The sequence below is a fragment of the Vanacampus margaritifer genome, chromosome 9 (genome assembly GCF_051991255.1).
Source record: "Vanacampus margaritifer isolate UIUO_Vmar chromosome 9, RoL_Vmar_1.0, whole genome shotgun sequence".
In the NCBI taxonomy this organism is placed as follows: domain Eukaryota; kingdom Metazoa; phylum Chordata; class Actinopteri; order Syngnathiformes; family Syngnathidae; genus Vanacampus; species Vanacampus margaritifer.
Window position 1 is genome coordinate 24,723,306 of NC_135440.1, and position 27,329 is coordinate 24,750,634.

The following is a 27,329-nucleotide window of genomic DNA, read 5'->3' on the forward strand; positions in this document are numbered from 1 at the left end:
GTGTACCCGATTTGGCCACTTAGGGGCAGTGTGGTTTCATGCGGTCTGATACACTGTTACGTTGTAGCCACATTAGAGAGTAGAAGGAAAAAGTCCCGATAAAGTTATTCCAATAAAAAATGTTTTTTTGCAGCGTGGAGACGTTCTTTTGAGTGATTTAAGTGCCGCGAGTAGAGCACTAATTAGCGTTAGCGAGTCAGACCGGAGTAGATCATTACGATTCCTTGAACATCTATAAATGTAAGCAAAAGTCATTGTCACTCAAATCATTTTGAATCAAAAATCGTTCCTAATCAAAAATTTATTCTGAATCGAATCGCACACCCCAAAATCGGAATCGAATCGTGAGACATTCAAAGATTCCCACCCCTAGTATTTACCTTATCAGGTTAATGCATGTGGATTGAAATAAAACCCAAACCGCCATTGTCATATGGAACGCCACTCCCTGGCTTTCAATGCACCAAAGCAAAACAAAGAAATTTGAACTGTGTGAGTGTTTTTTTGTTTGTTTTTTTTCTAAATGAACTGCAGTATTGCTGCAGATGTTTAACAGCCTTCCTTATTTCACGGGCCTGTTGATCCTCCGCTCATCTGCTTGGAGCTCCACCAGCCGTCTTTTTGCCACGCTCGAGTTATTTCTGCGAGTCTCCAGCAGTCCATCTCGCTGCTCTTTTCTTCCAATCTGGCTGCCTCGCCCCCCCCCCCATCCCCCCACCCCCACTTTGTCTTTCTTTTCCTTCCTCCGTCTGCCACTCCAAGAAGGAGTGAGAGGCAGTTGGCACTCGGTCCACACTGGATCATGGATGGTGGCAAAAATGGCAGCTTTTTGCCTTATCCGTCCCCCTTTCTCCACCTCCCTCGGCCCCTCTTGAGAGAAGTAACCCAGATTTGGAAATGAATCGCCTCCTATTCCCCTCAATCTCTCGCTCTCCTCGCTCTCCTCTCTCTCACTTTCTTTCTCTCTCTTATCTTCCCATCCTACTCTTGGTAAAAACAGGAGCAATCTTGGAAAGAGAGTGCCACCTCTCCATCTCGTCCTCCTCCTCACCCTGCCTGCGGGTTAACGGATATTTACAACTTCTATCTTCGGTTCCAGGAAAGCTTGAATCACAATCTCTCGCTGCCGTTTGGTTGAGAAAGCTTCCTTCTTTTTTTAATTTGCGCTGGCTCATTTCCTTTCCTTTCCTCTTCTGGTATTTTTTATTTTTTTGTCCTCTTACTTTTTTTTTTCTTATTTCTGAAGTGACTTATCGACTGTACAGGTGCCTCTCTTGCGAGGTGAGGGCCGAGGAAGTGAAGAAAGATACCCGCCGCTCAAGCCTCTCCTCCAAAAATCTCACATTTTCAGGTACTGTCCTGATAGATTTTGTGTTTGTGCGTTATTAAATATGGAATAGTGCTGCCCCATTTTTGCCCATCAGTCTCTTCATCCATCACATCTCCTGACATGGTTTGGTGCAACATGCTAAAATCGATTGTTTGTTGCTAGCATTTCTCAAGTTACAAACTATATTTAAAAAAAAAAAAAGTAGCTTCCTTTATCCCTGCAGACAATTTCAGTGGAAACTTCTTCGGCTAAATGAGACTGACTGTTAATAAGGACATGGCAGGAAGTGGGAGAGAGGACACAGGCGCTAATATTGGAGCAGGTGGTGAGGGTGTTGTTGACATGGCAACAGGGGAGGTACGGTTGACATGGCGACCAGGGCGAGGGGTGGGGAGATGGAGATGCCGAGAGAAGGAGCGAGAGAGAGAAAGTTGGCGGACTGGACAAGGCAGTATGTGGGACAGTTGTGTTAATTGTTTAGCGACTCAAAGTCTCTTAAGAGCGCTTTGCCACCGTGCGCAAATTAACCTCTGTCTCCTTCATTACGTCCTCTCTTTCCCTCCATACCTGTCGCTTCACCGTTACAAATACACAGGGAGAGTTTGTTTCTCTTTTCAAAAGGTGCCCCCATTTGTAGGAAAGTTGACTTCTTTTTATTTGTTGAAGGTGTTACCTTTAATCCGAAAGGACGGAGTTTCCCTAACGATGTCTCTGATGGATTGTTGACATCGCGACAGGACACACCCCCACCAGAGACTTTTAAATGGGGCGACCCGACACTTAAAATGTAGAACTGTTGAAGCCTTTTGGATTAAAAGTGAAACATGTTCAGTAAGCATGAGACTGCGTGTCTCGATTCAACCTGTGCTGGGTGCCATGACCCGGATGACTGAGGATCTGTACAGACAGCATATCCTACTGTTAACATTCAGTCTTGTTTGGAGTGTTTTGGTGTATTGGGTGATTGAAGTCTGAATTTTGCTGATCAGCTCCAATATTCTTAACTTTTTAATGAGTCTCAATTATTTTAACAGTTTAATATTGTGCAGTAGATTCATATACAGCCACAACAACCTGGTGCCTCGTCTTCATTCTTGTCACACACCACTGTGTGAAGGCATTCCACTCTTCAGTCAGGACGAACAGCATGACCAAGCGTTTATTGGGTTCGGGTCAGGCAATTTCTTTGTTTGTATTCCAAAGGTAGCCTTTGAAACTCTGCCCCGCTCGTCATCAGGACGGAGTCCCAGACAGTTGCGATATGAAAGTGTCTTCATTGATGACCAGTGATGTCGATGCCGTCCCACAGCAAAAGGTGTTACCCTGCCAGTGGTGCTAGTGTGAAGATTTGGCAAATACTCTACTCGTCATTCCACAAATGCGCTTGCCCCCCCACCCCCTACAAATGTGGACATAAACAAAAATTGCAGGTCCCCTTTTCATACTGTTTTTTCTTTTTCATCGCTATGTGAATGAAATGTTCTCATTAAGGCCACTTGTGTTCTGTCTGGAGGAAAGTAAGGCCTGCATGACACTAAATTTAGTTATAAAGTTATGGCGTTAGGTCTGTTTGACAAATTTTCACTCCACACTCTAAAAAGAGAATTGTTGACGAGCTTAATAAAAGTGCTTCAATTGGTAACACACGATTGAATTAAATTAATCCAAAGTGAATTTATTAAGTTTAATGAGCTCATAATTAATTCAACTTAATATATTCACTTTGGATTAATTGAATTAATGATTGAGTTAAGTTAATCCAAAGTGAATTTATTAAATTTAATGAACTCACAATTAATTAAACTTAATATATTCACTTTGGATTAATTTAAATTAATTAAGTTAATTAATTAATGATTGAATTAAGTTAATCCAAAGTGAATATATTAAATTCAATGAACTCGTGATTAATTAAACTTAATATATTAATTTAGGATTAATTTAATATATAACTTTGGATTAATTTAATTCAATCGTGTGTTACCACTTGAATTTTTTTTATAAAGTTGCAATTCTCTGTTTAATCTTAAATTGGTTCAAAAATTCTTTTTTTAGAGTGTTATAGCTAGTCGTCTATTAAGCATGCAAGCATTGAATATATTCAGTCTATTATTAAGCTGATGCACATCCATTATGGCAAAAATAACAGTGACAAGACAAATATAGAATCAGAAATTTGAATATACTTTTTTTTTTCTTTTGGGTAGTGACTTCCGCAGAACATAATGAATATGTAATGTGGTCATTGTTCTTTTGTATTCGCAGTGATGGGAGTACATAGAGGAGAATACCGAGAGGTCAAAAGGGCCATAAAGTGCTTATGTAATAATGATTTCACGCTTGGGTAGCAATACTGTACTCTGTTCCACCTCTACTAAATCTTACAAACAGCTCTCAGTTTGATGATGTGCAGTTCTACACCGCCGCTAAAGGCGACCACAATACATTCATGAATAACTTACTGACAGAGTAAACCACAAACTGAGCATTGTGACTTATGTCAAGGAAGAAATTGAGATGCGTATTTTGTGCTGGTTCTTATTTTATTTTCTATTTTATCCTCTGCCCCTTCATCTTTCTCCACGTTTAAGTTCATCTCTCGACTTCCTGTCCTTGCGTACGTCCGCCATCCTACTTGCCCCCCCCCCCTGCCCGTCCCACATTCAAGGTCTTTCCCCTCGTGTGCAACTCAACAGTGTCATCACTGACACCCCATCATCCATCCTCCCTCTCTCCTCCGGCATATCCCTCCAGGCGTCATGTCCGCCCCCGTCTCCCCTTGCCCGCTGACACTGGTCTCCCCGACATCCGCCGGCTCGCCGCTGCCCTCGCCCCTCTCGCCTCCACCCAGGGTTCCCGTCTTCCAGAGAAAAGGCGCCCTCAAACACAAGAGGGTCGTGGAAGTGAAAGATCACCAGTTCACGGCCCGCTTCTTCAAGCAGCCCACCTTCTGTAGCCACTGCACCGACTTCATCTGGTACGCACACACCGACACGCTCCACAAACACGTTTGTAGAGAAAGCACCCCGGTAGTTCTTAAGCCGCCTCCTCAGGCAACCCACTGCCGCATCTGACTTCTTTTTTTTTTTTTATCCTCTCGCTCTCCTTGAGGCTGCAGAAACAGCCCACATCAGCTAGCACACTGACCCCGTCCGATCAAATAAGCTCTCCTCCCCGCTGGAGCCCACACGATAGAAACACGTTCCGTTCAAAGCAAACTCACCAGACACTTCATTAGGTACACATGCTCAAGATAATGACATTCAACATAGAGCTGCCTTTACTAAGGACGTTAACTGTCTTACTCTTTGTAAAGACAGAATTATTGACACAGCGGTTATATTGGATCTTACCAAATTGTACACGAACTATTAAAATACAAAGTAACCACCGAGGTGGACGCAGATACAAATGAAGTTTTTCGCAACTAAAGTCAGTTACTCAGTAAGCGCCATAATATTAGTCAGTTTTTCAAAAATAGGTATTTTCTAGTGTGAGCATGTCTAAAAAGTGACCATAGAATGTCCCAAAAGGAAAAGCACCAAATTACATATAATGTACACAAAATTGGTAAAAAAAATAATAATAATAAAAAGTCCGAATTTTTTTTTAAAAAAAGCGGAAAATAATTTGTTCAAAAATTAACCATAAAATGTCCCGAATACCAAAGAAGAAAGGCAGAAAATTGCCTTAGAATGTGTTTGGAATTGCCCAAAAAACCCGAAAATTCTTTTTTTTTTTTAAATGAAGAAAATAAAATGTTCAAAAAATGTCCAAAAACAAAAGTAGAAACCCCATAAATTACCATAAAATGTCCACAAAATTGCCCAAAATGTCAGAAATTTCACAGAAAGACAGAAAAAAAAATGTATGAAAAATTACACCAATTTGAAAAAATCAAAAAAAAAAACTGAGGAAAGGGATAGAAGAAAATGAATCTCTACGTATTGGATGCTGCATATTTTTGTGTTGTGGTGCAGTTCATTGTTAGCTCTTGGGCCCTCGGTACATTAAACTAACACTAACATACTGTTTTCTCCATAATGTTCAAATGTTTTGCGGCTCCAGATCAATTTTATTTTATTTTTTTATTTGGCCTAAGTGGCTCTAAAAGATAGTAAAGGTTGCTGACCCCTGGTCTAAATGTTATTTGGAAACTATGAGTTTTTACATCATTAGCATTACGCAAAAACATGCAATTCTCTTTGTTTACTTTTTAGTTTGACCGAGTTGAGTTGTATCACATCGACATAGGTCAACAACACCAATGTACTACTTTCCTATCAGATAGGGCTAAAAAACACCGAGATAGATTGTCAGCAAATAAATGAGGAAGAAAGAGAGGTGAATCCCCGAGTAGCAAATTGCAAAATTTGAATACACTGACTAAACATTTTCTACACGGTGAGTGCGAACGTGGAACGAGAGTAAATTTTCTGTGATGCAGCAACATGTTTGAAGACGCCAAATAGAATGTGTGAATCAAAGTGTGTTAAGCGTGTGCTGTGTGGCATATGGCGAGGCTGTAAGTTGGAGGACGCTTGGCGCGTGTACCAGCAGCCTCTGGGAAGTTTTCAGGACATTCCCCCCCCACTTGGCTGCCATCTTGGATCACGCTCCATCCTTTCTTCTTGTTGTTTGAGTCCCAGTGTACAATTTTAGGTTAATTACAAAAAGAAAATTTAACACGCAAGAATTACAATGTTGCTTGGGAGTCCTTCCAAGAAAATTAGTTTCACACAATGGACCCTGCGTGCCTCAATATGGTTGTGCTGGGAATCATTCACTCGTTCCCTACTCCCTAATCACTATATACGATAAGGATTCTTACATAGCCAACTTTGTTATATATTTTTTTTTTTCTTCTTTTTTTTTCTTTGTTATATATTTTGATTTCAAGCAGCAGAGGCCTGGAGGTTTTGGGTCAAAATATAAAAAGGATTAAAATATATTTTTATTTATATATATATATATTTATATTTTTATTTATATATATATTTATATTTATATATATATTTATATTTATAAATATATATTTATTTATATATATATTTATATATGTATTTATATATATATTTATATATATGTATTTATATATATATTTATATATATATATTTATATATGTATTTATATATATATATATATATATATATATTTATTTATATATATATATATATATTTTTATATATATTTTTATATATATATATATATATATATATATAATTTATTTTTTTATATATATATATATATATATACTGTATATATATATATATATGGGGATTTTGCGGTGTCAAGCAGTTCAGAGTTGGAAGAGAAAAGAATGCCCACCATTACATAAAAGCATCATTTGTATTTTCAGGTCATCAGCAAGTCACCAAATGACACTTCGTCGTCAATCAGTATGTAGATCAGTGCATGCAGCACATGTAGCAGACACATCGCCACACACAAATTCTTCCCGCGTGCACGTCGACAACTTTCCCAAACCGCTTATCAAATGCTGATAACAGTAACTAATGCAAATCTGTGCTAAAACTGCAGCTTTGCTTACCTTTTAGTTTTGACATGATAGCGCTAGTCATTTGAAAATAGCAGATCGTGAGGATTTTCGGAAATAGGCAGCTAAGAAAAGATTTCCTGTACTTGGTTGTATAATTTCACACTTGATGACATAAAAGAGTCTCCCACGTAACAACATAAACAGTAAGTTACAATTAAATGCAGCAAAACTGAAGAATGGTAAGGATAGTTTTTGGGTGTTGACTAGGAGAACCACATAGTTTAAGCCAGGTACTTTGAAGGACATACAGTCAAAAATTAAATAATAATTTGCTGTGTTTTAGGAGTGCTTGGGGAAAAAAACTAAAAAATGGGCTAGGAACGTCTGTTGCTAACCAATCAGATTCAAATTTGCAAGCTCTCCTTAATGAGGTCAGCATTTTTCCCGTCTTCTGATTGGTTGGTCAGGGCAAAACTTATTACAGCCAAGTTCAACTAGCAAAACAAATGTGCACACATTAATAAAAAGTTGATAATCAACATCTATGGTGAGTATGATGTATTTATATTTTGTCATGTTGTTATTAGATAAATATTGATTCTGAACTGCAAGTCAGCAACGTACACGTATAACAGTATTTGATTAGATTTTTTGACATCCTTGTGTTAGCCGTTGCAGAAATGTTTTAGTATGGCATCAAAGTGAGCCAATGAGCATTAATTGCGAGCATCATAGCTGGTTCTCTCATGCTCTCTGCTGGTCAAAAGCAGAACGTCGCTCACGTGCTGCACAGCCTCCTCGCTGCTGCATTTTGTACGTGAACATGACCCCTCCTCTTTCATGACTCCCTTTATAGGGTCACTTCCTATTACCTCCCCCACTCGGCCTCTCCTCATGTGTAAGCATGTCTTATTTGTCTTCCCTCCCCAAAAGTGCTCGATTCACAGCAGGCCAGATGCTGAGTGGACTCTTTGGTCAATCAATGGTTTTAACTATTCAATGAAAGCACTGAGGAGACGTTGGAAAGAAGCCAACGCAGGCCCCGTCTTTGCAATGTGGCACGCCACGTTTTGTTGATCGCGCTGCTGCTGTTTTGGCCCACTTTGTATGTTCTTTTAATTAGCGAGGAAGATTGTGTTTGTACCTTAATTGTTTTGCCGTCCTAATCTGTGCGCCTTTCTCACTCGCTCGCTCACTCACAGGGGCATCGGCAAACAGGGATTCCAATGTCAAGGTACACGCCGATCGATATTTGGCTATTCATCTTCTCAGATGAGTTGCTGACTTGAGTGTCTCTCCCTTGCCCTCTCAATCTCACTCTCTCTCTCTCTCGCTCTTTCCATTTTTAGTTTGCAGTTTTGTGGTGCACAAAAGATGTCACGAGTTTGTGACCTTCACCTGTCCCGGCTCGGTGGCGGCCCCCAGACCAGATGTGAGACGGCTTCCGCTCATCGCGCGCCGCTCATCATATCTGCACGCTTGCATGACTCACTCGCTCATTAATCCAGACGCATTCCTTGTCACGTCTTTCTACCGCGAGGAGGTGTTGGGGGGGGGGGGGGGGTTGATAAGACTTTGAAGGCAGAAGAGGAGTAAATTCCTTTGTCATCTTCCTGCTGCCTTTTTTTTTAAGCTTTCGGTAACAATTTGTCTTCATGCTTTATATTTTTTGTTGGGTAGGCCAAATAAACGGCGTCATGAATGGGGTCAAGGGGAGCGTTGTGTGTGTGTGTGGGGGGGGGTTCTTGTTTTTGTAACATATTAGGGCCAAAATATCGGGATTTCACCGGGAGTTGTGGGGCCCACCCGTGTCCATGTGGGGCCATTTTGCTGGGCCCTAAAAGTTTAGACCTCTTTTTGAGGGTCAAGACTTGGCTTTAGAGTTTAGGTTTGAATTGGGTTATGGTTGAGGTTAGAGTAAGCAATAGGGGTAGGCAATCATATTTGATGGTTGGGCTTAGGGGAAGGAGCTAGGAAATGCATTATGTCAATGAGATGGCCCCACAAAGATAGTAAAGCAAACTTGTGAGTGTGTGAGAGAGAGAGAAATGATAACAAGGAAAAGTGCACACACAGCAAGATGGAGGATTTTCAACTATAGGCGAGAGCAGAGGAAGGTGAAAAGAATGAGGGCGCTGATGATGAGAGATAAAAATGAATCATCCCTCTTTTAACCACACACACACACTCACACATTCCTAGATCTCATTTCCACGCCCTCCCTTATCTCATCTGCCTTATTCATGAGCATCCCAATCCAAATGTCCCGATCCTGCATACCCGCAAGGAACCACATGTCCTTGCTGCCATACTTCGTCTGGTGAGGAACATTTTTTTTGTTACCTTTCAGGACCTGAGGAGTCAACACGTGTTCAAGATCAACACCTATGCCAGCCCCACCTTCTGCGACCACTGTGGCTCGCTGCTCTACGGGCTCATACATCAGGGCATGAAATGTGCATGTAGGTACTACTTCAAATTCATGAGATTATTAATCATAGATTATCAGATTATTCTATTTGAAACTAGGGTCTGACCGATTTTTTTGGGGGGGTTGTCATTTTTGATATTCAGATAACTGATTCTGATTTTTTAAAAATTAAATATATAATTAATTAAAAAATATATATTTTCTGGTCCCCTAATGCTAACAACAACTATATGAATTACAGGAAGAATATTTTTATTTTATTTGATTTTTTTTACAATCATTTGTCCTATAATATTTGTTTAACTTTACAACAGAGGAATTTTCAAGGACAAAAACATGCAAATTAATTAGAATTTCAAAAATGTGTGTACCGATGTGGGGGTTACCCCCTTCTGCATGGCACCGCTGTATATTTTTAAACTTGAATTTCTATTTCACACTTTATTAAACTACTCTTTTTTGATGTGTGTATTTATTTAGATAACTGATTCTGATTATTTTTAATAAATATCTAGTTAATTTAAAAAAATATTTTCTGGTCCCTTAATGCTAACAACAACAAATATATGAATTACAGGAAGAATATTTGAATATTATTATTTTTATTAATAATTTATATTTTAATATTTGTCTAATTTTACAATAGAGGAATTTTCAAGGGCAAAAACATGCAAAAAGATTACAATTTTAAAAATAAAAAAAATTGTGCTGTGTGGTTGCCGCTACCCGGTCGGTGCCCCTTTCTATCTTTAGACTTGAATTTATATTTCCCACTTCATTAAATTAATCCTTATTGATGTGTGAATTTATTTACCATCTTCACAGGTTGTGACATGAACGTCCATCGCCGATGTGAGACCAGCGTCCCCAGTCTTTGCGGCCAAGACCACACAGAGAAGCGGGGCCGGATCCACCTGACGGTTCAAGGCGAGAAGGAAGACGTCTTTGTCACAGGTGAGAAGTCACCCGAGGTAAACCAAAACACAAATTTACTCAGACAATGTTTTTGTTCTTCCTTCGCTGTGATTGTCCTCGTCCGCTGCGCAGTGCGGGAGGCTCGTAACCTGATGCCCATGGATCCAAATGGCCTGTCAGACCCGTACGTTAAACTTAAACTGATTCCCGACCCGAAGAGCCACAGCAAACAGAAGACCAAGACCATCCGCTCCACACTCAATCCAGTCTGGAATGAGAGTTTTACTTTGTGAGTCCGTCACGTGAACGTGAATTTGATGTGAGAGAGTTCTGAGTGTCACATTTGAATTATCCCGAATCAATGGTTCTTTTTTTAGAAAATCATATTTTTTTGTTTTTAAATTTAGAATTTGTTTTATAGAGACTTATTTTTTATTTTTACATTTTCTGAAGAACAATTTTTTTTAAATTAATATATTCATTATTTTTTTTGATTAATTTTTCAGAAAATAATACTTTTAGAAAGACACAGTATTTAATTTATTTTAAGTAAATAGTTACATTTGAATGAATCCAAGAATTTTCAATGTAGTCTATTAGGACGGAACAATCAATTTAGATGAAAAATACGCAAATTATATATGTAGCTATATATAAAAATATATGTATATTTTAATACAATTTAATTTAAAAAATATGTTAGCAAAATATTTATTTTAAATAAATAGATTAAAATTAATCTTTTACTATATAATGGTTTTAGAGAAAAGATTTGGTTAAATAAATAACAATAAAAAATTACTAAATCATTGTTAATTGGTTCCAGATTTATACTATATAATTTATACTTTTATACTAGTTTTTTTGGACTTGTATTGTTTTCATTGCATACCAACATTTTATGAGGATTTTTTAAAGTAAATTTAATTGTTATTTTATTTTAAAATTTACTATAATTTTATTAGAAAAAAAATGCTGAAATATTTAATGATATGATGAAATAATTTGTATTATTTTTAATTTTTACTTCAGTTTAAGCAGAGAAAAAAAAAAGAAATAATGGAAGAAATCAAATTACATTCTATTTAAATTTTTTGTAACGTACTTTACTTAGGAAAAAAAATCCCGTTATCAGGAAAAAGCTCATGCACACTCCAGTAGTAACTCATTTGGCTTGAAGGCGTTTCGCCCATGTGTGTGCAGTTCCGTGCGCGGCCACCAGTGGGACAGGCGTCTGTCCGTGGAGGTGTGGGACTGGGACCGTACGTCTCGCAACGATTTCATGGGCGCGCTGTCCTTCGGAGTCAGCGAGATCTTCCGGCGTCCTATCAGCGGCTGGTTCAAGCTGCTTGCCCAAGACGAGGGGGAGTATTACAACATCCCCGTGCCCGACCCGGACCTGCAGGTACCGCTGTAAACAAATAACAGTGTAAAACATTGAGTGCCTCTTGGCCAAAAAGTGGACTAATACATTTATATTCATTGACCAGACAGTGAGGCTGCCACTTACTGTTTTAATGCGCTGCCACTTCTCCTCAGGCTTGGCTCGGCCTTTATCTCATTACAAATATTTACTTCCAATAAAACCAAGCTGCTATGACTCACACAGTCGGAATCTTGTACTGCCACTTTGAGTTTATCTGCGCAAATAAAAACACAAGTGCCTTGCACATTAGGGATGAGATCCAATACAAGAGATGTATCCCCTAAAAATTCTGCCTTTGCAGAGATAATAATGCTCTGTTTTGATTAATGACACTGTCAAACTGGTATTCATGTACCGATTTCACTTGTTTTGGTCTAAAAAAAGAAAAAAAAGAAAAAGAAAACTTAGACTTTCAATCTTGAGATGACAAAATGCTGTAAGGCTCCCGCAGAGTGATGAAGAGGTTGACAGTTTTCAGACAGTTCAAGTGTCTTAGAGAGTTAATAGTTTTGAATATAATAAATAAATAAACCATCCATCCATCCATTTTCTTAACCGCTTAGTCCTCACAAGGGTTGCGGGGATTCAAATAATTGTTGATTAATTTCATTCATTTTAATACCGCTAACTCAGTCATATTTTTTATCCTCTGCGAAGATCGACTACTAGAAGAAGAGTTGAGATGTCTTAATTTATTCACTCGCAGCCATTTTTACTGAAGCAACCTCCTTCACTCCCGGCTGTTTTACTGGATTTTGACTGCTTTTGCAAGGCTCACAGAATAATGTGTTCTATTGCTTTAAAAACATGGAAACTACCAAAAGAAAGATTACATTCTTTCATCAGGGGAAAAAAAAAGTATATTTGTATCTATTTCCGTTTTGCAGCAATTAGCATTAGAATATAGCTAAGTTTCATCATTATTCACAAATCTGTGAATATCCAGAAGGGGAAAGAGCTTTTTGCAACATGGTCCTGGTCGATCTCGTATACTCTGCTGCCACCTGCTGGCCGCTTTTGTAATAACTACCATTGCTTCAACCATTCTCTTCAGTTCAAAGGCTGCATCAAAGCCTTCTGTATGCTCTAGCATAAAAAAAAAAAATTTTTTTTTTTTTTTATAAATATGTCTTTGGGAGCATGGTTATATTTAAAATAGAACATATTTATACATTTTTGGGAGCAAATGAGTTAATGAGCAGTATTTCAATCTGTCTGTCTTATACTGCCCCCCGGTGGCCAAGGCAGGCACACTAGAAAGATCTGCACATTGACCAATACATTGATGAAGTGTAGTTCTGCCTAATTATGCCATTGTTGTAAAAAGTCCAATATTCTACATTGCTATTTTCCCTTAAAATAACAATATTATTGATGAACCGTGCTGTACTACACTTTCTCTCCACCAGGGTGCAGGCTTGTCCTGCCTTCCTTCAATTAACACCCCAGGAGGTGAAGTTGAAGTGGAACTTTGTTGTTGTTGTATGAACCGCATCAAATCGCTCGTGTCCCTCCACAGGAGCCCCAGCCAGACGGCGCCACACCCTCGCTGCTTCAAGTCGGCCCCGCCACCCCGTCCGAATCCCTCCCCGTGGCCCTGCCCCTGACCCCTGTGCCCTCCTGTCCCCCCGCCCACTCCCACATGCCGGGCAAGGGCAGGGTGGGCATCCACGACTTCAACTTCCTCATGGTGCTCGGGAAAGGCAGTTTTGGCAAGGTAACGTCTTGTATTGCTGGATTGACCTTCACGTCCCGTTTCGAACGCGAGCTCCTTCGGGTGCGTTGTCCCGCCCCTGCAACAGTGGCCAATGATTAATTCAAGTGTGAGTCTTTTGTGCTGTCAGCAGTCATGAGCTCAAGCTGGCTGGCAAACAGACTCTCCTCCTGGAGGTGCTCCTTCCCGGGGAGCCTTGCTCTCCATTTTTACTTTCCACCCCCCCCCCCCACTGCCATCCCTCCTGTAGATGAGCCGTGATGGAGAGAGTGTCGTTTTGAGTCCTTCTGCCTGGTCTACAGCTCCCCTGTGCTGTTTCATAACTGTCAGATGAGAGTCTTAACAGGGGACGGGAGAAATAGAGCTCAACTTACGTAAGATGGATGTTTAAAGGGGGGAAGAAAGGAAGGAGAGAGACTTGAGGCTGCTGGGGGAGGGAGGGAGGGAACGGGGGAGGGGGGGCACGCACAGATAGGAAAGGAGAGGATTATTGTGAGGCGGGAAGTGACAAAATGGCCAAGAGGAAATGGGATAACAAGCAGCCGAGAGAGAAGAAGCACTATGTGTGGGATTTCTAACATTCTAATGCTGTGGCCAATTGCAGTTTCAAATGGGAAAAACTATTACATACCAGGGGGAGCGACTCCGCTGCTCTCCTATAGTCAGACGTGCTTTTTCAAATTCTAATTACACTTCATATAGCAAATGGTATTAATAATCTGTCCATACAATTGAGCCCTTATTAATTTAACAGAGCTCTACAACTTGAAATGAAATGTAAGCTCTCATGGAAAGAATATTACCGTGAAACCTTTTTATATTTGATTTCCATATCACAATTTTGGTGTGGAAACCTAAAACTCACTTTGGCATGGCTAGCCTATTTTTGCGATTGCTTAAAGCACCGTTTACGTAAATCCAAGCAGCCCTAGAATTTGAGACATTTTAAGATTTGTTTAGACTAAACTGGCTTGTACAACCCTCACTTCAACATAGTTCCTTCGCACAAAGATGCCACAAGATGGCGCCAAAGCCCTGTGACGTTTGAGACATTGAGCCATGTGAGTTTTGCCGCCCTCTTGTGGCACCTTAAAGCGTTTCCACTTTCAAAGTTTTTTTCATGACTAAGGAAGGCTGGATTTTCAAAATAAAATAAAAAATATGTCAACAGGCAGAGGAAGCTTTCATTGGAGGGTAGAGGTGGACAGGATTTCTGTCACTGAGCAGCAGGTCAACAATTACCCTGTAAACACATCCCAGGGCCACTAATAAATGTCCAGTAAATTACAATTCCATAGCCAGTAAACATTAGCAGGCAGCTTTGCAATGTCGCCAGGACCATTTCTCAGTCAACAGTTCTCCGTAAATTCTTCCCATTGTAGCAACTGACAGCGTCATTAGCTTTTAGAACAACCCCAAGCTGCAGTTTCTGATTAAAAAAAAAAAAACCCAAGTGCCTTTTGCCCATGTTGACATTAATGTGCCTTGAAATATGGGGAGCATTAATGAAATGTTATTTCCAGTCATTTCAGCATGAATGCGCACAGCAAGCACATACATCCGTCCTAATAGTGGCAGCACGTGCTTGATTTTTTTTTTTCGGATGCCCGCCATGCACACGGCAGGATGACACGTAGCGCTTATGACACACTGACCACGCCACAGTTGGCACGTGCGAAAGCGCGGCAGGGACAGAAAGCCTTACAGGGGAATGCATTCTGAGTCACGTTCAAGTAAACTTGGAATATATTCCGCTTTTTCCCCCTTCAAGCCAACTACTGTACTGCGTTGTTATTTTCTACAAGCAAGCACTTCGGTTTATTTATGACCACACTTTAAAATTCCCAAACAACATTCGGTACACCACAACATTCAATACAAGATCGCTGTTTGAAAAATAAATATCAGTTTGATTGGCAATTACTTGCACAAATTGCTTGCTGTCATGAAATGCACAATTCATACATTAAGTGCAAAAAAACAAATTGAGCCTGGTTGTTTTGTAAACGGAATGTCCACTTTCCTTGTGGTTCTTTCAGGTGCTGCTGGCGGAGGAGCGAGGCAGCGAGCGCCTTTTCGCCGTCAAGGTCTTGAAGAAGGACGTCCTCTTCCAGGACGAGGACACGGAGAGCGCCTTGGTGGAAAGGAGGGTCCTGGCGCTCCCCACACGTCCCTACTTTCTCACCTCGCTCTATTGCGCCTTCCAGACTGAGGTGTGTGTGTGTGTGTGTGTGTGTGTCGATTGTATGTGTGTGTGCGTATTTGTTGTGATCGTATTTATTTAAGCTTTATTTATCCAGGTTAAGGTAATTGAGAAAATAATTTGACTAAATCAACAGTATTGTGTTGGCTTGTTTGCAGCACTCTACAGTGGTTTATATCCTATCTGGCAAACAGAACGTTAGTGTTCCACTATGGTGTTCCACAGGGGTCAATTTTGGGGCCCCTGCTGTTTGCATTGATTTCATTTCAAACACCTTTGTTCAGGTCCCTGTTTTTTCTTTTTCACTGCTATGAAGTTGTCTCATTATGGCCACTTGTGTCCTGTCTGGAGGAAATTAAGGCCTGCATGACACTAAATTTCTTGAACTTCAATGAAAAGAAAACAGAAGTTATGGTGTTCGGTCTGTATGACAAATGTTCACTCCACACTCTAAAGAGAGAATTGTTGAACCAATTTAAGATTACAAATTGAATTGTTGACGGACCTAATAAAAGTGCTTCAATTGGTAACACATGATTGAATTAACTCTTTGACTGCCAAAAACGTTAAATAACGTTTAGTAAAATCCTATGGAGGAGTGCCAAAGACGTTAAAAGACGTTTGTTTCAAAACAGAGGTGAAACTAACCATTTTCTATTGTTGATTACTGAAAAACGGAATAAGGTAGAAACAAACTTTTTTTTCTGATGAAAGATGAGAGTCCAATCTTTCATTTGGTAGTATGTGTGTTTCCATAGTCCAAACACAACATGTTCTGTGGACCTTGAAAGATCAGTCAAAATGCTTAAATCGGCTGGCACCCACGGCATCCCTTTTCTGAAAACGTCTGGCAGTCAAAGAGTTAATTTAATCCAAAGTGACTATATTAAGTTTAATGAACTCATAATTAATTAAACTTATTATATTCACTTTGGATTAATTTAATTCAATCTTATTAAAGGGATACTTTTCAGGAGTAAAAAGTTTAGATTTTGTCCATAATTAATTTGATAACTATTATTTTTCATGTACAATTAATACTAAATAAAAAAATTAACAATAAAAGAAACACATTTTTTTCCCACTTGCTGTCGATTGAAGATGACATCACCCGTGCTGAGGAAATAGGTAACGACCAATCACGGCTCACCTGTTTTCTGGGTTTGGTCAACAAACAGAGCCATGATTGGTCGTTACCAATTTCCTCAGCAACGGGTGATGTCATCTTCAGTCGACAGCAAGTGGAAATTTTTTTTTTTAAAAGGTATTAATCGTTCATGAAAAGTAATGAAGTTAGCGCATTTAACGATAGACAAAATATTATCTTCTTACTGTTGAAAATGGCTGAATGATTCAAAAATCCTTTTAAGTTGGTCAACAATTCAATTTGTAGTCTTAAATTGGTTCAACAATTCTCTTTTTAGGGTGCCCTTAAAAAGTCATTCACTGCTGTCTTTCCACAGGACCGCCTGTACTACGTGATGGAATACGTCGACGGCGGCGACCTGATGTTTCACATTCAGATCATCGGGAAGTTCAAAGAACCTCACGCGGCGTACGTGCGCATGCTTATCTTCACGCCGCTTTTCCTCGTCTTGATATCTGGCCGCTTTTGTTCGCGATTCCTGGCGACTCTTGGAGAAAAAAAAAAAAAAAAAAAGTACTCAGCTGGAGGAGCGTCTTCCTCCTCTTCCTCCCACTAATCTCGCCTTCGCATCTGCGTCATCTGATCATCTTTGATCAATCATCCGAAAGTCATTCATAGCCTGTTGCTCAATTTTTGATTTGCCTTTCATCTAGTTGCTTGCGCCGCCTTTCATCATCCGGCCGCTTCTACTTGTCATCCGTCCTCTTTTGATTTACTTTTATTTCCTGATACATGCGCTCACTCTCTCTCTCTCTCTCGCTCGCCCGCTGCAGGTTTTACGCAGCAGAGATTGCGGTGGGCCTCTTCTTCCTCCACAGCAAAGGGATCATCTACAGGTAAAAAGCTGATTTATGTCACGTTCGGGGGCCCGAGTCGCTCCTCCGCAGTGCAGCGTGCAAAGCGTGTCGCTCTTGTCTTGCTTAGCAAAAGACTCTTTGAAAGCCGCTTTGCGCCATCAATCCAAATGAGTCATGCGGCGTGTCCTTCCCCCCCGCAGGGATCTCAAGCTGGACAATGTGCTGCTGGACAGCGAGGGCCACATTAAGATTGCCGACTTTGGGATGTGCAGGGAGGGCATGTTTGAGGGGGACAGCACGCAAACCTTCTGTGGCACCCCGGACTACATCGCACCCGAGGTAGGCCGCACCGAGCGGGGCAACTTTGGGACTTCGTTTCTATTGTCAACAGTTGTGAAGGGTAGCGAGTTTGGCATTCGCAAGTTCACATTTTGCTTATTTATTTATTTATTTTTGTGTGAGAAACCTATCCAAAAAAAGTCTTCATTTTTATTATTTTTGTGTTAAAGTAGCACTAAGGAACTTTTCAACCTTAATAAAATATTTTCCTAACTCTTCTGATCAACTTAAAACTAGTTGAATGGTGCATTTGACGTGGCCCGAAGGGGGTCTGTATCATTTTTACTGGCACTAAGCAACTTTGAGGAGGGTGGTAGGAACGAACACTGCCACACAAAAAACTACAAATGTGCTGACTGCTTTCTGGCATACGTCACTTCCTCCTTTACCCATTCGTTACAAAGACACGATTACTGCTTTCCTGACAACTGAAAAGTTTTGTCTGAGAAGACAGTAAAAAAAAATGGAAGCTACCCGGATAAAAAGGACAGTCAAAGATCAACAGTGGCCCGGAATTCACTCGCTGGCGTGAGCTCAAAAACAACGCAATGCGCTTGTCCTCATGGGAAATGTGGTCTTCCTTCAGGCATAGCAATACCGCTTTTGTCCATATGACACCGCCATAATCAACATAAACTGAAAGTTCCTTAGTGTTGCTTTAAAGCAATCAAATCAGTGCTTTGGCGCCGTCTTATGGCATCTTGGTGCCAAGAAACTATCTTGAAGTGAGTTGAGGAGTCTCATTAACTCTTTCACTGCCATTGACGGCTATAGACGTCAAAAATTCATTCAAACTATTTCTATTAGTTTCACATTTGTTTCCCACTTTTGTTAACAAGAGTACGAAAACCTAGAATTGGTTTTATTGTACACTTAGAACAGATATAAAATTTGTGATTAATCGTGAGTTAAGTATTGAAGTCATGCGATTAATTACAATTAAAAAATGTGATCGTCTGACGCCCCTAATTTTTTTTATAATATTTTCTTCGTCAGGTGATGATTTTTTTTTATTGTAATTAATCACATGACTTCACTAGATTAATCACAAATTTTATACATTTTCTTCTAGGTTTTCATACTCTTGTTAACAAAAGTGGAAAAAAATTAATGAAACTAAAAGAAATAGTTTGAATGAATTTTTGACGTCTATAGCCGTCAATGGCAGTGAATGAGTTAAGATAAAAGTGCTTCTTTACTGGCATCTTCTGGGCCAAGGAACCATGTTGGAGTTGAAGAGTTTCTTTTGGACAAAAGTAGTGCTTTGGCACTTCTTTTTTTCTTCTTTTTTAGCATCTTGGTTCCCAAGGAACTATGTTGAAGTGAGTTGAGGAGCTTCAGTTTTCATTACCATAAACTTAATATAATTTTGTGAAGCAAATATTCCAATTTCGGTTGCCCCTTCACACCTTACCATCGCAAAGCGTTCCGTCCTGCGCCTTTGTCAACTGATTGGCCTGGTTTTCCCTCTTCTTCTTCTTCTTCTTCTTTCACCTGCAGCCCTCTGCTGCAGTTCCGTGACTCTCATGTGACCTTGTCAGCGGTTTTTTTTTTTTTTTTTTTTTTCTTCAGCCATTAGCCGATTCAATTAGCCCAGCTGGGAACCTGCAACACACACCGCCGCAAGACCTTGTCTCACCGTCCTCACGTTGACAAGCGTGACTGATGAAGTGTGAGAAAAATATTGGAAAATTGCAAATTAATCCAACTGAATTATTATTATTATTATTAGATTTTTTTTTTAAAGTGTTTGTGTGATGAATCGTGTTTGCAGTGCAGTTCGTGTGTGTGTTCAGGGGGCAATTGAAGGAGCAGCGAGAAGCACGGTGGGGAAAGACAAAAGGGAGAACGTGACTTGTTGTGCACGTCTTTGATAAACATACGGGGAGTATCGACTCTCTTATGTAAACACTCATTGATTCTGCCGCGTTTGACATTTTGTATGCGATACAATAAACTCCCCCCAGGGGGCCGCGGGCTTGTTCCCTTGTGACACACACACACTTGTGAACACGTTCCCGCAAGTTATTGCGACTCTCATTCAAACAATCAACCTCCCTAATGCAACACTTTCCATCTTACATATACTGTGAAAAAGAATCATTCAATTCCTTTATTTAAATTTGTAAATTGGGAGAGTGATAAAAAAATTTAAAAAAACTTTGTCATAAACATGCAAACTGTCTGTTTGTACGACGGCATATTAGGGCCACGTATAAAGATTTTTTTTCAAGTGTGGGTGCAATGTTATGAGGCAAAAAAAAAAATCTCATATTTGTGAGAAAAAAATACACGTATTACTGTACTGCATGTTTTTTGGGTGTCTCCCGCCTCCAACCCGGGAGTTTCAATTCATCAGCTCATAATTACGTTCTGAAAATTCACACTCGCTCTCACAAGTGCAGAACCCTTGACCATGTGATTCATTTCAGCACTTCAACCCGCCGCTTAAGCTCCAATAATCTCCATTTAATTGTCTGTCATTCACACGCACCAAAAGACGCACATAAAGAGATCGTTATTTTCCAACCGCATTCAAGAAAACGGGCACGCTGGGAATCCTCAACCTCATTTATCGCACATTTGTCACCCAAATTGGCAGACAAGTGTAAAAGTTACTGACTAAAATGATAGAGCTAACTGAAATATGAAACATGTTTATGTAAAATGAAAATGTTTACTTTGTTGAGCCTTGTTCGGAATTTTTGCACTTAGCAATGACATGCTTTTTTTTTTTTTTTAATACAGAGTGTACTGTAATAATTAAAATACAGTAACCATAACTTTGATTATGGAACTTTCCATTGGAATAATAATAATAAAAATAATAATATTTACTTGCAAAAACATTTTAGCATAAGAAATATTTAAATACTATATAGGTTGATATTGATATAATATATATTTTTTATTTTTTTATAATTTGACTTATATATATATATATATATTAGGGGTGTGCCCAAAAAAAAATCATTTCTCACTTAATATGATTCAGATTAGATTTTTAAATGTCCCAAAATCGATTTTATTTAAATTATTTTATACTGTCTCGCCTTTGTCTATGTGCGCCTTTATTTGGAGCGCTGTTCATGTTGTACCCAGTTTGGCCACTGAGGGGCAGTGTGGTTCCACGCGGTCTAATACACTATTAATTTGTAGCCACATTAGAGAGTAGAAGGAAAAAGTCACGATCAAGCTATTCCAATAAAAAATGTTTTTTTGCAGCGTGGAGCCGTTCTTTTGAGTGATTAAAGTGCCGCGAGTAGAGCACTAATTAGCGTTAGCGAGTCAGACCGGAGTAGATCATTACAATTCCTTGAACATCTATAAATTGAAGCAAAAATCATTGTCAATCAAATCATTTTGAATTAAAAAAAATATATATATACACAACTTTTGACAAGAGAAAGGCAAAAAGTCGCATACAAATCTGACAATGGCAGAAATGCGACCTATTGACCTTTTCTTCCTTACTTTCAGATCGTTGCCTATCAGCCCTACAACAAAGCGGTGGACTGGTGGTCTTATGGCGTGTTGCTCTATGAAATGTTGGCAGGACAGGTATCGGACGCGTCCTCGTTAAGCCTCCTCGTCTCTGTCTTTTGTGATATTGATGATTCGTTTGACTTTATTTTTGGACTCCAGCCGCCTTTTGATGGCATTGACGAGGACGAGCTTTTCCAGTCCATCATGGAACAATGCGTTTCCTACCCCAAGAGTCTGTCCCGGGAAGCCGTCGCCATCTGCAAGGGAGTACGTACGCTAAATGCATCATATCAAATTGTCAATACATGTGAGGGCTTGTTTGTCGATATTGTACATTATTTTTATGAATATATTTTTTTAATCTTTTGCATTTTTGATTGAAGCTGCTAACAAAGCACCCCGCCAAGCGACTCGGTGGCGGCGAGGACGCCGAACGCGAGATCAGGGAGCATCCGTTCTTCCGCTGGATCGACTGGGACCGTCTGGAGAGGCTGGAGATTCCGCCGCCATTCATCCCCAGATCAGTCAGTCCACCTTGTGGAACCTTCTTACCACCTCTCTGCTTCTCGTTACATTTGATCATTCCTCTTCAGGGTCAACAAAGGCCTTGGCATGTGGATGTTCGATTTTTCGTCCAATCAGATTTAAGCCTCTGCTGCCCTGTTAAAGGGATACTTGACTCATTGAGACATTTTCAGCAGTTAAAAAGTTAATATTTTGCCCAGAATGAGTTTGATAACTTCCTTATTTTTCATGTACAATTAATAAGATTAAAAACACATTTTTCCACTTGCTGTCGACTGAAGATGACATCACCTGTGCTGAGGAAGTAGGTAACGACCAATCATGGTTCAGCTGTTTACTGGGTTTGGTCAGCAAACGGAACCAGGATTGGTCGTTACCTACTTCCTCAGCACAGGTGATGTCATCTTCAGTCAACAGCAAGTGGAAAAATTACTTTTTAAAGGTATTAGTTGTATGTTAAAAATTATGAAATTATCACACTAATTATGGACAAATTATTTACTTTTTACTGCTGAAAATGTCTCTACGAGTCAAGTATCCCTTTAATCCTTCAGACTCAGTAATGCTGACTCAAATTTGATTAGAATAGACCAAGCAGATGACATCAGCATTCTTCTGTCCTCTGATTGGTTCATTAAAAGGAAAACTACGCGAGTAGCAAAACACATCTGTCATTTTTATTAGAGGTGTGAGGCAATAAAAACAATTTAACCGTAATTAATCCCATGACTTCAATAGTTAACTCACGATTAATCGCAAATTTTATATCTTCTAAATGTACAATAAAATATTTGTTTGTTTTCATACTCTTGTTAACATCCAAGTGGGGAAAAAAATGTTAAACTAAAAGAAACATGGCTGCATCATTTAGTCAGTAATTTAATAATAATTAATAAAATTGAGTTAAAATTAAAAAGATGTACTGTAAAAAAACGAGTGTGATATTGATTTGTGTTGATCATTTTTCTGCCACTAGATGGCATAATTGCATTTGTAAGACTGTGGCAGCTCAGTGCATTTTTCTTTTCATATTAAGAGCCATCCGATTTTTACCATGAAGTAACTTGTGAAATTCTGCACATTTTTTAAATTGTAAAATACAACTTGATCCCTGTCTCCACAAATATATATGCATTATTTTTTCAATTTATTACTGCTAAATTTTGACATGGACATGTCCGCTGCGTCGCCACTGGAATTCCCCCAGTACAGGCTTTCCAAGTAAGGGGCGGCCATTCATTCAATTAGTGCCGTTAAAAGAACTTTAAATTAACTCAAAATTTTGACACCCCTGATTTTATACAACTGTCACATAATAGTGGCGGCATCCAGATCACTCGCACGTCAACTTGCCAAGGCTTTGATTGTCAGTCCGGCCATTACAGACAGGACCTTTGTGACCTCCTGTCCGCGCCTGCTCCTGTCCTATGCAAATATATGACATCATTAGCGCTCCATGAGCCTGTTTGCCGGCCCGATCATGCTCAGGGGTTAGGGGTCCGTCCCATTAGCCGAAAGAAAGTCACATCAGAACCGCCGTCACATGCTGCTGAGGAGCAGCTCAGGAGACGCTCGCAGTCGAGTTGACTTTTACCCGCTGATGGTCAGCTCAATGAAGAATGTTTACGACGTTAAAAAATGCGTGGGGGCGGGGGGACGGGGGGGGGGGGGGGTCAACCTAACTCCTCCGACTCGCACTAAATTCTCCGCTGACTTCCAACAGGGCGGCAGAAAAGGGGAAAACTTCGACAAGTTCTTCACGGCGGCCCCGTCGGCGCTCACGCCCTCGGACCCGGACGTGCTGGCGGCCGTCAACCAGGAGGACTTCCAGGGCTTCTCCTTCCTCAACCCAGAGTTTGCCCCCTCACCGCTCACTGCAGTCTAAAAACAACCTCAATCACCATAACAATAGTCTACTTTTCTACCGCCACCGCTCACCACATACATTCTATTGCAGGGCTCTTGAAATATGTCGCAATAATGGAGAGTGTTATGTAAACGTTGTTTTTCATTTTGCATGCGGACTATGTAGAATCGATTTATTGGACTCCATTTTCGTAGCGTTTCCCAGGGAATGCAATAAAAATCCTATGATTAGAGAATGGGTTAAGATGGCGCACATAGGTAGAGTAGGCTACCTTTTGATTTGTTGTTTTTGCAACCAGAATGTGGAACGCAGACCTCCACCAAGGCCAAGCGCTCGATTAAAGTCGACATTCTAAATTGTCATCACTCAACGACATGGACGATGAAAAGAAATGGCTTTATCCAGACTTTCAACAAAAATTCATATCTACTTTTCAGGATCAAGCTCCACCCCTCAACAAAGTTTCACCGAGTTCAGTTTGGTATTTTATGACAGTATTTGTCAAATAGTATATGGGAGGAAGGGTCTTGAAAACAACGTGGTGGATTTTTGCACTCGAGGTGAACAATGTAGGAAGATGTGAAGAACATGCATCCCAAATTTCTTCATTATGCAAATTGAATGTGGCCATTTTTATTGGTATTTATTATTGTTATTTTTGTATTATTCATGAATTGTATGTTCTTGGCCTTATGTGTTTTTTTTTCGTTTTTTTTTAGCATTTTATTGTTGAATTTGTTTTCCCCTATTTATTTATTTGGTATTTTATTATGTTATTTTGTGATTTTATTCCCTTTTTATTATTTTCAGTTCATATTGATTTCATTATTATATTCATTTTGATTTCATTCTGAGTTTGTTTAAACTTAATTTTATTTTTCTTTACAATTTTTTTCCATTATTTTATTTTTGCTTCATTTTACACTTTTTTAAATTATTTTTCATTTTGAATTTATTTTTCAAAAAATTTTGTGCATTGTATTTATCTTTCTAAAATCTGATATTTAATGTATTTTTGTTACAGTTTTTTCCCCCACTATTTTTATTGTTATATTTTTGCTTATTTTTAGTTTGATATCATTTGATTACAGTATTGTAAATCTTATTTCATTTACATTTACATTATTTATTTTTTATTTAGTTTATCTTAATTTTTGTATTCGTTTTCCTTTTTTCCGTGATACTTTTTTGCTTTTTTTACGTGACAGTTTATTTGATTTATTGCTCTTGATTTTAAATCCATGCAATTTTCACGTTTCCACGTCTTTGAATGTCTGCAATGTGATTGAGTGTAGACAGAGTCGTCGTCCCGTGAGTTCGCTCCAACCAACGTTGCGCACACACCCGCGCGCTGACCTCACACGACCCGCTCGGAAGCCCCCGCTGACGTTGGCTTGCAGGCTTCAGGCGTCGCCTCCCACTCTGTGTCATCATCACACTTTACCACCTCAAATTGGGACGCTATTTTCAGCTCTCATTATTTTTATTACCGTAAAATGGCCAATTTATTTAGAGAGAGGATTGGAGCGCGGGCTTTGTGAGCCCGTGCGGTTTTCCGCCACACGATGACGCCCTCATCGATTGGTTGTAATTAAAAGCGCGGCTCCCCGGAAGCGGTTCAATACGGCGAGCAAATAATAGCGTCGACTGTCATCAGGCGCTATCTGAGCCTGGCCAGGTGGCCGGATGGAAAGTCCTTTCGGCATTTATTCGATATCCAGCTTCAGGTCCATGTGCTAGTTTGTTCTTCTTCCTTATTGCAGTGCTTTGCAAAAGTATTAGCCCCCCTTGAAATGTTTGACCTTTTGCCACATTTCAGTCTTCAAATGTACTGATTGAAAATGTTATTTTTTGGAGAATCAGCACCAAGTGGGATTTGCTGCAATTACAGCTGAAGTCTTTGTCTCCCATCAGTTTTGAAATGTTATCCCTTGTTCTTCACGATGCTTGCTTGCTCCCCGATACTCTTTTAACAGACCTCCGAGACCATCACAGACCAGGTTCATTTATACTGAGATTGATTACACACAGGTGGACTATTTATCATCATCATTCATTTAGGTCAACACTGGATCATTTAGAAGTCATCGGGGAATTTCTGGAGTCAGTTGGCTGCACTGAGAGAAAATGGGGTGAAAAAAAACACTTAAAAAACAATTATAATATATAAAAAATATTGCATAGATTTTGTTCCACTTCACGATGATGTTGATCTGCCCCCCCATAAAAAGGAAGGTGAAATGTGGCAAAAGGTTACAAAGTTCAAGGGTGCTAATACTTTTGCAATTAGAATGTTGTTTCTACTACTATATATGAAAACCTAGAACTTTTTTTACTGTACATTTAGAACAGATATAAAATGTATGATTAATCGTGAGTTAACTAGTCACGCGATTAATTACGAATAAAAATTTTAATCGCCTGACGCCGATAATTTTTAATAATCTTTTTTCTTTTTTTTAATCGCGTCAAGCGACTACATTTTTTTTATTGTAATTAATTGCTTGACTTCAATAGTTAACTCACGATTAATCACAAATTTTCTATCTGTTCTAAATGTACAGTATTTTTTTTTCTAGATTTTCTTACTCTTGTTAACAAAAGTGGAAAAAAATGTTAAACTAATAGAAATAGTTCCAATTAATTTTGGACGTCAATGGCAGTGAATGAGTTATTGATGACAAATAGTGAGCCGGTGCACGGTCCTTAAACTCGATCTCAAGGATATCAACTAAATGCTCAAGCGGCTTCCCCTGCAGCTCTGCTTATCACCAATTGTGGCTCTTATCTGGCACTTGGCACATCAAACTCTGTCACCTTTTCTGATTATTTCCTCAGTGAGCCAATCTTAAATGGCGTCATACTTCAATGTGTGACTTTGTGTATATATTGTGTGTGTCGATTGTGATGGAGGAAAACAAGTGGTAAAGAAGAAGAATAAAGAGCAGCGGTGAAGCTGCGGCGAAACAAACTCGCCTTCTCGCCTTATCTTCTCTCTGTCACCACCCCCCCCCCCGCCCCTGCCCCCGCCCCCTGACACGCCACCTCCCACTTTCACACGTATGCGCAAAAGTGCAACCTCAAGCACGTACACACAGAGAAGCTGCTGACCCCTCTATTTACTGTAGTAGTGTACTTGCCAAAGCAGCAAAAGCGTCTCTCGGGCATCTCACGTTCACCCCCCCCCCCCCTTCCCTCCCCTTCCACAACGCTGATGGGACTAATACCCCCTTAGAGATGCTAACAAGTTGACCTTCACATTAAAATCTCATCAAGTTCTCCCTCTCGCTTTGTCTGCTTTTCCCGGGCTCGTGTCCTGTCCCGTCCCGTCCTGTCCTGTCCTGTGCTGTGCTGTATCTGTCCTCCATCGCTCCTTCGTCCTTCGTGTGTCTTCACGGGCTTCTTTTTGTGCGCTTGGCTTTTAATCATCCTGTCAAAAGGTATTGTTCTGCTTTTCTTTTCTTTTTTTTTTTTTATCTGTTGATAAGACTATAATACTGGCAGCACTGTGGGGGTGTGGGTAGCACGTTTGACTCACAGTCGAGAGGTCCTAGGTTTGATTTCTGGCTTGGCGCCCCTGTGTGGAGTTTGTATTCTAAAAACATGCATCTTAGACTTATCGAAGACGAAAGCTGTTTCGTGTCCATC

At 39.7% G+C, this 27,329-nt stretch overlaps 1 protein-coding gene across 1 annotated transcript; it reads left to right on the plus strand.

Annotated features, from left to right (window-relative positions):
- Positions 1–26,666, plus strand: prkcg (protein kinase C, gamma). Its single transcript, XM_077575170.1, has 17 exons — positions 1–1,351; positions 4,085–4,307; positions 8,034–8,065; positions 8,181–8,263; positions 9,182–9,293; positions 10,088–10,216; positions 10,310–10,466; positions 11,381–11,582; positions 13,123–13,320; positions 15,357–15,530; positions 16,984–17,075; positions 17,441–17,503; positions 17,665–17,803; positions 21,284–21,364; positions 21,449–21,556; positions 21,673–21,813; positions 23,538–26,666. The coding sequence occupies exons 1-17, from the start codon at positions 898–900 to the stop codon at positions 23,697–23,699; spliced, it is 2,550 nt and encodes an 849-aa protein (XP_077431296.1). The 5' UTR covers positions 1–897; the 3' UTR covers positions 23,700–26,666.
- Positions 26,667–27,329: the final 663 nt, after the last annotated feature.

What these genes read in the sequence shown, in the direction of transcription:
- prkcg (XM_077575170.1), top strand. Translation starts at nt 898, where the DNA reads ATGAATCGCCTCCTATTCCCCTCAATCTCTCGCTCTCCTCGCTCTCCT. An exon ending in CAAAAATCTCACATTTTCAG is followed by an intron (nt 1,352 to 4,084) that starts GTACTGTCCTGA and finishes ATATCCCTCCAG; the next exon opens with GCGTCATGTCCGCCCCCGTC. An exon ending in CGGACTACATCGCACCCGAG is followed by an intron (nt 17,804 to 21,283) that starts GTAGGCCGCACC and finishes CCTTACTTTCAG; the next exon opens with ATCGTTGCCTATCAGCCCTA.